The 12,013-nt window shown below is 37.6% G+C and overlaps 1 protein-coding gene across 2 annotated transcripts in view; it reads right to left on the bottom strand.

The window, feature by feature from the left end:
* The window catches only part of LOC106959512 (polypeptide N-acetylgalactosaminyltransferase 10-like), a 69,440-nt gene that overhangs the window by 16,436 nt on the left and 40,991 nt on the right, over positions 1-12,013 (bottom strand). For both annotated transcript variants that reach the window (XM_015052132.1, XM_015052131.1), the window contains exon 5: positions 2,571-2,756. In XM_015052132.1, coding sequence (XP_014907618.1) covers positions 2,571-2,756 — 186 coding nt within the window. The remainder of the gene's footprint in view (positions 1-2,570; positions 2,757-12,013) is intronic.

Raw genomic sequence — 12,013 nt, 5'->3', positions numbered from 1 at the left:
CGACTTCCCTCGGTCTTGGTCTTGACTTGGTCTCGACTTCCCTCGGTCTTGGTCTTGACTTGGTCTCGGACCCCAAAAGTCTTGGTCTTGTCTCGGTCTCGATACACTCTGGTCTTGGTCTTGTCTTGGTCTCGGGTTAGGTGGTCTTGAACACAACACTGCTTATAGGCATATTTTTACTATGCTATGCTTTCTATTTTTATGGAAGTAATTTTATAGTGAAGTATCGCTTGAGTAAAGTGTTTGGAGATTCTCTACTGTGACTCACATCCCTGACTAAACAGGCTCGTTTTGACACTTGCAGTTTTTCTTACAGTTTCATAAGTATTCTACTGCAAGAAGTTGATTTGGATGTTCTTTTCTTTTCCTTGATTTTACTATTTTGTAGTTATATTATATGAGTCATTTACATTGTGGTCCTTAAAATACCAAAATTTCCACATAACTTTATATTTTAGTCTGTCTGATTATGTCATTTCTAAATATTAAATGACTGATGTTTTGATCCATTACTGAGCTTTTGAGTAACTTTTTTACCAGATAGTTTCTAGAATACTGTAGCTGCATTACCCCAATCCAAGTGACAGACTTTCATCTGATCCCAACTTGATTTGGAAAGAGTTCGATGTGGCAGTAACCTGGGTTAAACGTTTTGCTGTGAAATGAGTTGGAGTCGTGCTGAGCTGAACACTCGTCCTTAATGGCAAAAAGGGTCATTGAGAAAGTGAGAATGTGTTTGTGAGCAAATCCATGAGGCAGGGGAAGAGGCACTCAGCCTCTCAGTGGGGGTTATGTGCCTGTAAACGTCTCTGTCATTTAGTGTGCCACTTGATTGGTTCAACTTTCAAGAAAGGAGTTTCAAAGCATGATCAACACCAGGAGTGATGAAATTTTAGGAAAATCACAACTTTTTATAATTCTATGCAAGTTCTTTATGACCTGACATAATTTCTGATGTGTCAAATTGGGCTGCTGCCTTGAGAACTGAAAGTGTATTTCTGATGGAATTGAAAAAATCAGCCTAGTGGCCTGGCAGAGTTGGACACAATGAAAACTATGTGGAAATCAGTATTTTTAGAGGATTAGGCCAACCTTTTACATTTGCTTTAAATCAACCTATAAACACCTATGAAAGGTTAACATGTATAATTTAAAAGCTAGTGTTCTTTAGAACCAAAAAAAGCCAGCAGTATACTTTGCAATTAAAAGTACCAAAATTTATGAATTTATTTTGCTGTAAATGTGGCTATATTTAGGCATATTGTTACTCTTTGAAAAACAGTCTTGTTAAAATTTGTTTGCTTTATTATTATTTGCCTGCGTTCTACTCAGCAGTAGTGACAGACCATGTATCAATACAAAGTTAAAGTATCAATGTCTAACACTGTGGAAACACAAGAAAGATTATAATCTTTTGTGATTTATGGCCTCATTTGTTCTTAGATTTTCAAAAGGAAACATTGCTGTAAATGTCATCAAATGTCAAATGTTAGGTAATAAACATATTATGTTTACTACATGTACTTTTCTGAAATTATTAAATAGGTATTGTTTGCAAACAAAAAAAAATGATACTTAAAAGCCTAAACATGTATAAGTTTAGGGACAAAATACATCAGAATAGGACATCAGAAAACAAATAACTTTCTAGAAAACTGTTCTAGACACGTTTAACATAAAATGCTCCCTACCTAATAAGATAATCAATAAAACAGAAGATTTTGAGAGGAGGGGAATCAGCCCCCCACTGATATCTAAAGAAACAAACTTACAAGTAGTTTAAGTGAGTCGCTTTGAGAAATGTGCATGATTGGAAGATTTCCAAACACATTTGAGACACTGAGATAAAATGGATATTTGTGGTTGTGCCTTCCAGTTACAAGCTGCAAGGTGGATATGAAACTGGAACAATACTAATCATCATGCCAAAACTGCCATGATTATATCCTTTGAAGAAAATCAGAAGGGGATGCAAAATTCACATTTTGCACTTTTTTTTTACTTCCAGTTGCGTGTCTACTGCTTCTAAAAATAGCTCAGGTGCTTAAGAAAGAACAACAGCTTTTGTCACTAAGTTCATGATTTTTGGTGTCTGGAAAATGAGCCCTTTCAAAAACCTCTCGCATGTTAAGTCAACTGAGCTGCAGTATGTTTGTCAACTGAGCTGCAGTATGTTTGCAATCACCACTGCAATCACCACTGGTTGCAGTGGTGATTGCACAGTGACTATAATTATAGTCACAGTGGTGACTATAATTATTATTATAGTCACCACTGTGCAATCACCATTGCACAGTGGTGATTTCACCACTGTGCAATGGCTGCTGGAAAAGATACGTTTTTTTGTTGTTGATTTGCAATCTAGAAACCACTTGGCAGTGCTAAGCAGACTAAAATCTCATTATCTAAGAATGAATTTGTGCAAAAAAAAAATAATGAACGTGCCGTATAGCCCATAGACCTATTCTAACCTGTTCAATGAAGCATAATAGATCAGCTTTAAATTAAAATGTGCATCCTTGTGTGATATAAATGGCAGACATTTTTGAATTCCTTTGTGTGTTCCTCACCCAGCAGAGGCGGCAGCCAGTTGACGTTGGCCTCACAGTGAGAGTCCAGGAAGGTGATGACCTCCCCTTTAGCAGTGGCGGCTCCCAGCAGCCGAGTCCTGATCAGACCCTCCCTCTTCTTCGTCCTCAGGATGCGAACCTTGGGTATTCTCGTCATGTAATCCTCCAGAGCCACCTTCAGGTGCTCTGCACAGAAGAAAAGGGAATGATAGGGATGGGGTCAATACTTTTTTTCCATTTTTCTGGCTACAGTAATTGCTTTAAAAAACTTGTATTTTATACACCCATTATTTGCTTTCAGCTCGACTTTCTTCCCCACTAACGACCAGACCAACCCCATCATTACTGCAGACGAAGCCCCAATGTATCTGTCAATCTGAGCTGCATATATCAACCAGGTTAAACTGCTTTTAACTAATATTAATGCAATATTGAACACACAGCCTCAGCAGTACACTCTATATCAGTGTATACAGTATATATATTTAACGCTTATTCTTGCAGGTAAGAGGGATAATTCAGGTTTTCATTTTTTATTCTCTTCTTTGGATTGAATGCTGAAGGATGATAAGAACGTTGGCTCTCAGAGCTCTCAGTGGTTTAAAGCAGTCAAAACATGACATGTGACTTTGACAGCTTCTTTACAAACAGCCACAATGCCGCCTGTCTGAAATGTTGACCTTTTCAATTTATCTTTGAAAAACTTTTATTTGCTTCCCTGCCAAGTACAGAGCTATCTGTGCTGCCTTTCTGCACTGCACAACGGGAATTAGAAATGTTCCCTGACCTGCAGTAAAAGAAAAAGAAATCAGAAGGAGTTCTAATCCTTTTAGCTTTTTGTATGAGTGGAAACGATGAAAGCAGTAGGGAAGTTATTTCTACAGCTTTCATAATGCTATTTGTAAAAACTACAGACTGTAAAGACGTACTGTCTTTACAGTCTTTACCACCCTTAGTTAATATGACTGTTTTTGGTAAATCATTTCTACCTCTCCTTGAAAACATTGACTGAACTGTACTGGATTGAAATTGAACATAACCAGTTATGAATTGAAAACTTTTCTCAGATTTCACAAAACAGATTTAAGTAATTCAAACACCACAATGACTCAAGTGTCTCCAGGCATCCAAAAAACCTGATTCTTGTTGTTTCAACAGGTCTAACCACTCTGCTTCTGACACAACTTTCTGCCAAGATGGAAGGCAATGCAGCGTTAAATTCAGTTTTACAAACATCTGCTGCCTTTTTGAGCTAATCCTTTCATTCTGAAAGCATACTGTTGTAAAAATAAAAATACCGTGCTTGGTTATGAGTGCATCCAAAGCTAATCCCAAATCAAATCCTTTCAGCCTTTTTGGAGTGATTTCAAGTTACAGCCTTTTCTCCCTTTTCTGCAGATTCCATCTGAACCTACTGAGGGTCAGCTCTGTTTACTGAGAACATCTTTACTTTCTTCATCACTGTCTGACCTGCAAAACACTGTGAAATGTGACTTTGCAGCAAGGACAGAGGGTGTCCCAGAGGTCAGCCTCCTACGCCAAGGAACGCTGTCCTCTGCATACGCTCCCGCACTCCCATTAAAAACGGACCATTACACGGAGGGCTGTGTGTCTTTATGAACGCAACGCCTTACAAAGAGAGGCTTACATCATCCTGGTAGCGACAGAAAACGAGGAAAAATTAATCAGAGCACATTTGGCCCTTGTGTGAAAAGGCTCTGTTCATGGAGAGGTGAGGGAATACGATCGAGGCATTTAATTATGATTGGTTAATTTCCCTGAATGAAATGGAATACAGCTCATACTGTTTACCAAACGCAAGGAGGCCATTAATCAATGTAATGAGAGTGAGCTGATGTCGGCAAACACATTAGTCTTTATTAAAACGTGCCGGGGAGGACCAAAGAGGGATGAGAATGCTGAGGTCACTTCAGAGCTTTGAAAAGATTTTGGAATGACCCAAAGGACATCATACTATCCATCATTCTATCCATCCATCATTCTATCCATCCATCCATTGTTTTCCACCATTTTCTCTCCCGCTGCTCTTGGGGGATCGTAGGCCGTATCAAACCCAGAAGTTAAAAAACCCAAATGGAAGTCATCATCAAGCGCCTGAATCACTTCTGCTGACTTCTTTTGATTCAGAGGAGCAGCATCGAAACTCTCAATTCCACCCAGTAATCATTTTAGCCGCTAATAACTGGGACCTCATTCTGCTTATCATCCTTATGAACGAATCATCAAGACATTCTAACTCTGCAAAATTCTCACTTACAGCACAGTAAAGTATGATTGTTTCAGGAAAGCTGGTCTTAGGATAGAGAGTCTACTGGACAGTTGAGCTTAAATTTTATGCAAAATTCACATTTTGAATTCTTTATACTTACATTTGAGTCTCAACTTGAAAGATTTGACAGAATTTCCTAATGTATTTGAATTCACTGAAATAGGTGTTCAAGAGAACTCCCTCTGGCCGCAGCCAGCCTGAGGCATTTCACCAAAATTCAATTAGTCTTGGAATCAACGTTGTATGTAGAGAATTAATCCCCAGACTCTGGCACATCACCAATAACCAGAGCTGCTCATTTATTCTCCCAAACTATCCCCTCATCCTTGAGAACTTCATTACTCTCTTAATTTTCCTCCTGAGTCCAAGGTCGTTGTTCACTTGACTCACAGTCTGGACACAGGGTTAAATTCAAACATCTTCATGCATTTTTTTGGATGTTTTTCAAAATATTTTTCTTTTAAAGTCATAGAACACCTTTAGTGAATCTTGATAAGAACAACCTATCAAGTCATACAAAAAACATTATCTAGAGAAAATGAATAAAAAGGAAAGACCTGATATGAGAAGCAATCCCACTTGACATGCTATTGGAAACTAATATATTAATTTCCCTTGGAGTTGATTTGCTGGACCCCTAAGAGACATGGAAGACCATGGATGTTATAGCTTCTGCAGTAGTGCTGCCTATTTTAAACTACTACAATAGGCATTTGTAAGTGCTTTTAAAGGGAGTCTCAAGTATAGATTCCAGCTATTCACGAATGCTTGTGTTGTCTAACCTCTGTGGATATCAGGGCTCCACCATGAATCAACACCCAGAGCCACTAAGTTGTACAGCATGATGTATCAAACATTACCCAAAATAAATAAAGAAGAAAAAAGTGCATCTCATAACATGAAGGCATTGACTTTTTAGGTAGAGGTCAAACAGTTTAGGAACAAGTGTTTCTTTTTTTTTTTTTTTTTTTTTTTTTTTGTTGCTATAACCAGAATTTTTCCTTTATTTATGATCTGTATCTCCAATTGTATAAAGACACAGCACAAGATGTGGAAATATCAGCTGTTTTAATTTCAGTCAAGAGTTTAAATTTTTCTTGAAAGTGAATCTATATTAATTTTCTGTGCCATTGCCTTTGATTTAAATGTCATATATTCTATGAAGACAGAGTTGATTGAATAACAGACATCTGCTACCTGTGGCTCATTATGATGTGATGTGGCGAATCATCAATCCTGTAAATGTCTATATACTTTAGATAATATATTAGCTAGCCCACACAGCTAATAATGTCGGCATGTAAACAAACCAGCTTTATATGTGCTGATTCACAAGATTTATACTTTTAAGTTTAGAAGTATGACAAAAAAACAGAAAGTACAATTCCATACATTCATGCCAAGTAGTGGGGAAACTAAACTACATTCTCATAGAAAATACACATTGATTGACAAAGATTAGTTTTTTGCAACCATTTGGTTGTACAGTATATTAACCAATAGAAATGCATGTTTTTATTTTTTATGAAGTCTACAAATATCTGCTTTGTAATCTTAGAGGGAAAAGACCTGTCACTAGGATGTGTCCATTTTGTTCAATACATAATTAGCTTCATTAGGTAATAAAGCAAATCACTGAATTTTATAATCTAAATAATTAGTTTAATATTTGGTGTGGTATTTTAAAAATCTGTTTTGAGGTGCTGTCCTGAAGTTTGGTCAATTGTTGGCTGCTGTCCCACCTGAAGGTTAAACCCAAACTTTGCAGAACAGTTTGGGTTACATTGTATTTGCTTTTGCACACCGTTATGCTAAGACTTTCTAAACCATGCTAAATACCGACTGATGCTGTTCATGAAGGCAAGGCATCACTGATATGGTGTAAAGACAGTGAGTTTTCTGCCACTCAGCCTTTGCTAAAGCTGAGAAGAGAAAAGAGACCAAGAAGCACCAAAGCGAGCCCACGGCAGATGCAATGGAAACTGTAGCAATTACATTTTTAATGTGCTTATTGTTAAAACCACTGAATCCTTGAAGAAGAGCTTTCAAAACCAGGCGATGTGAGTTTGGAGAACTGCTCAGCTTCCAAAAACTGAATGGTGGGGAATTGCACAGCCAGTGTGACAGACTGCACACTGAGTACTGGACATGAATTCGACATTGATGGAACAGAGCTGGCTGTGGAAATCAGCAATCTGCCAACCCTGCCTTCTGATAACATGGCTGCTGCTTTTCTCTTTCATCCAAAAAAAAAAAGAAAAAGAAAAGAAACATTTTAAGAAACTGTATCCAAATCAATGTCCAGGAGCTTGCCTGCACTCTCCTTCACCCCTCTGGTCTTTGCCATAATCAGATTTAGTCAAGAAAGCAACAATGTGTTTTGCATTATTGGAATAAGGTTAATTCATAATGTTTTGTTGTAGTTTTTATATTCAAATTTTGGTGGTATTTAAGTGTTGTTCAATTTTATTTCTGCTCATTTGCAAAATGAACCAGTTTATTATCATTATTGTTGTTTTTATTATAGTTAAATTCTATTTTGTTCTTAATACATTCTTTGTTAAAGATTCACATCAGCAATCATGACTGAGCATAAAACAGAGAGTTGAAATGTGTCAATGAAGTGGGTAGCAGTAAAAAGTCCTTAGAAAGTGCAGAAATGTGATGCAACTTTTAACATAAAGGAACTGCGACCATGGAGAGACGTTGGGTATTTTGTGCCTGGAAATAACATACTCAGTTCAATACAATGAAAATGTTTGTCTGTTTGCTGCAGTCTCAAACACGGTATTTAGTTTTGAATATTAATTAGTATAAAGTTTGAATTGATATTATCATAGCATAACTATTCAGTATCAAACACCCTTAGATGTTCCACTTTTGAGTGCATGTTTTCAATGCATGAGTACCAAATTGTGATCAAAACAGAATATTCTTCCTGGAGCTCAAATGGTTTTGTTTGTGGGTGTATCTGTCATTCTAGTGGCAAGTGTCTCACATTCAGATAGTATTGATGAGTTCACAGAATATAAAACCAAGCATCAAAAGGAAGAAAACAAAACAATGTGAAAGTGTTTTCCAGTATGTCTGCCTTGAAGAACATTCTTGCTTTGTGTGTGTCATTTTATTTGCTTTAACAAAGTAAAAATTGCATTCTAGAATCAATCTCATGAACATTGAAAGAGCTGCATTGTCTCTAAAAACGCTGAATGTGCTAAATGGTTTTTAAACAAAGCTTTACACTCCACCGTTTTGTAAATATTTCACTGGAGCTACAGTGGATGCCGTTCATGTTGTTTTCTGACAGTAAGTTCGACTCATTGTTTTATGCTCTCCAGAAAGATGTCTGAATACACACACACACACACACACACACACACATGCATGCACACACATCTTACCACTGATGGCTCTACATCTCTAAATGGCAACTCTCAATTAGCTGCTTTTGTCCTCCGTCGTTTGTCTCCCGCTTCATATCCGCCGTCTCTCCGTCACACTTCGCTGAGCACCATTACCTCATTATCTGCCTTCGTTCTCAGTCAGGAGCAGAAACGCACACACCGACCAGAATGAATAAACATGTCGAACTTTGTTCAGTGTTTCTGCACTGCCGCCTCGCTCCCTGTCTTCCTTTCCCTTCGCCTGTCTCACAAATCATTCCCTATCTCCCCCATCGCCGAGGCTTCCTCTCCCCACCACTCCATCATTCTGATGGTGAGGCTGCATGTGTTGATAAGAAGCTTCAAAGTAGCTCTGCAGTGCTGACAGCAGCCCTCTCAGGCAGCCAGTAGAGCTAAATTATTTAGAAAATAGGTCCTGAAACTTAAACACACTGTTTATTCAATGAAGGCATGACATCTGTTCTAAACTGGCCAAAAAGTCATCAAATTAGGACATTTTTGTCAAGAATATATATATATATATAATTTTTTTTTACCAGAACATGTATGTGGCCACAAGCTTAAACATGTGCTGGTAACTCTTGTGTTGCCAAAACTATCCTGACCTCAGTGATCATCCCACAAATGCTGGGAAGATCTGAGGAATCTGGAGACCAAGTCAACACTTCGAACTCATTGCTGTGCTCCTTTAACCATTCCTGAACAATTCCTGTGTTGTAACATCCTACATGATCTTTCTGAGAGAATCCAGAGAAATAGGAAATACTGTTCATTTCTCAATCCCTCCTCGTTAGGCATCCACGCAACATCTTCCAAAGTAGCAAGATCTCAGGTTTCTCTAATTAAACAACACACACATATTTGGCTGGCCTTGTGATGTAGCAAAAAAATATAATTCATCAGACCCAATCACCGTCTTCCATTGCACCATGGTCAAGTTCTGGTGATCATATGCCCATTATTTGGACATTTTTGCTGATCTGTGGTTATGCTTTACCAGACACATTTTTCTTGAGAGCTAACAACGCCCAGCCTTTGTCCTCCACTTGCATTAGAGAACATTTTGCTGCCTATCCCAATCATTTGTTAACATTTTTTCCATTTTTGGAAAGCCTTTGATAGATACTGGTCACTGCAGACGCAGAACCAGTAGCACAAAAAATGGGTATGCACTGTATGCGGTACACAGGGGCACCACGTGAAAGGGGGCGCTAAAATGATGGCAAAAAATTTATTTCTAGTGGCATTTTTTGTATTTAACAACTGTTTATGGTTTGAAAACAGACTAATGTGTTGGTATACATGTCAACCCAAAAGAGCAGGAGTTTTATGGCATTTGTCAACTCACACAAATATTTTCCCATTTCCAAACATCAACTGGAAATGGTTTGGAAATGGCCCGATACCTACCAACAAGAACCAGAAGCCATTATGAAGAGATGATCATTGTTATTCCTTTTGCCTTTTACTTGTCAAAAAAGTCTGTATGTTCAGTGTATTTATCTCTAACTTACTAAAAATCAACAGCAAACCAGAACAAGCAGTTGTGAAAGGGGTTCAACTCCTGTCTGGCAGGTCAATAATTCACCCTGTGTCCTAATGTTCCAGGAAATGTTGAATTATGCCAAAACTAAATTAATAAATGTGTCACTGACTAAGAAAAACACACAGCAGCTTGTTAAACAGGATAGATATGTCGGGCAGAATAGTTTATAGTCAGCCGTTTCAGACTCTGAATGACGGTGATATCTGGAAATGTTCACTACAGAAGAAATATGACAGAAAAGATGCCTGAAAGTGCACTTTCTGGGTTTTAGAGGTTTCCCATTAACTAAAAGCAATTTTCTTCAAAACTATAAGAGCTGCTAGCTTCCTGCTTTTAACCCAGCATACAGTCCAAACTGCACTGCTCTTAGAAAATTACCCTTGTGTTACATTCCAAAGAAATAAGTAAAACTTCAAAGTAATAGGACTCTCCAGTAAGAAAGACATTCAAGACAACTTATAATAGCTGAAACAGACAGTATTATCCCAAATTTAAAAGCCACTATGATGATGATTCTTCAAATATTAGTACATAATCGGAAGTCTGTGTGGGGAAAAATCAGACTTCTTTTTCATGCCTCCACATCAAAAGTATTTCAAAGAAAAAAAATCATTAGCATCAATATTTCAAATATACGTGGAAAAAAATATTCAGATGACCTTGGGATCGGGGGCAAGTTTGTTCAGACATTAGATGGTAATCTGCACTATGCGTGTTTGATTTTTATCTTTTAGTTCTAAATGTTCAGATGTTTCTTCATGTAACTGTGGGAGTTTTGTTTTGTGGTTCTCTTTCTCCAACAAAACACTTCTGTACCCAATCTAGACCTTGTTTCTTTGGTTGTACATTATAAATTAAATTAAATTTAAAACCACACTACAAAAGGTCTAAATATTGTCGAGACAAACAGAAATGACTCATATAAAAGGTTTTCTTTTTGACAGATACGGGACAGTATAGGCCATTTTTTTTATTTCAAACTGATGAATAAATGCAGCAACTCGAGGGATATATTTCTTTCAGAAATGGCAAAAATATGTCAGAGCTCAGACTCCATTAGTGTCATTCTTATCTTGAATTGTGGCATAAGAAGAAAAGCCTTGTTCAGGAAAAGCTTTTCTCCTATTGATGTGGTCATTCCAACTGACTGATTGAATTTCAGCCTGAAAAAGGGGGGATTATTTCCTCACTGCTGCATCCATTGCCCTGACTGTACACCTGCAGTGTTATTTTCCTCCACAATACCATAAAAATCTGCTCCTGATATATTTCCACACACGTAGCAGCAGACCTCCAGCACGGAGCGCTGCAGTGGTTTGAGACTAAAGGCAGCACTGGTTCCTGCTGGGAGCCATTCTGTGTTCCCACAAAACTGCCTTTACATCCAGACTGGAAATACATCAAACGTTCCTTTGCATACATCCATCCCACACTCTTATTTGAAATGAAGTATGGCAGCCATTTGCTCAACTGATTCCATCGGGAAGCAGAAAGTGGGAAAGTAATTGGACAATCAATCTGCAGATGGCAGGTTTCCTTCACACAGGATGATGGTGCAGCGTGCCAGAGCTGTCCTGCTGAATAAATATGGGCTTTGTTTCTGGCTCTGATTACATGACACATCCTTTTTCACTCCTGAATGAGCATTCTGTGTGATTGACAAATGAGACAGAAGTATTTACACATGAGGCAAATGAAATAACAGCAGAAGCAGTTCTGTTTTCCAGGCTGTGGGCAAACATAAGAATGCTTATGTCCAAAAAGGAGACAAAGCAGCAGCTTTATATATTTGGCACAATTAATAAGGACATATGAGAAAAACCTACTATGCATGAGATTTTTAGTCCTACACAGACTGTGATAATATCATTCATCTATAGTACAACAGCCCAATAGCCAATAATTCTAATGATTAAATTCATTATAAACTTAGTCACGGTTCAAAATTTAAAGCAAGGATTTTAATTCATATTTTGTTAGTCACAAGGTTTTCTTTACTGTGAAATTAATTATTCTTTTTCACACTCCAACAACTAAAAGTTGGAGCCATCTTGAAGATATTGACAAACAGGAGGGATATATTTCTTTCAGAAATGGCAAAAATCTGTCAAAGCTCAGATTCCATTAGTGTCTACATGATGTCCTACAAACAGAAAAACGTAAATCTACAGCCGTTAATTCAGTTAATTCTTCAAAAAAAAAA

This window comes from Poecilia latipinna, unplaced genomic scaffold, assembly GCF_001443285.1.
Source record: "Poecilia latipinna isolate Pla-1442-1.1 unplaced genomic scaffold, P_latipinna-1.0 Scaffold1089, whole genome shotgun sequence".
In the NCBI taxonomy this organism is placed as follows: Eukaryota; Metazoa; Chordata; class Actinopteri; order Cyprinodontiformes; family Poeciliidae; genus Poecilia; species Poecilia latipinna.
This window is presented reverse-complemented; position numbering and strand designations above follow the sequence as displayed.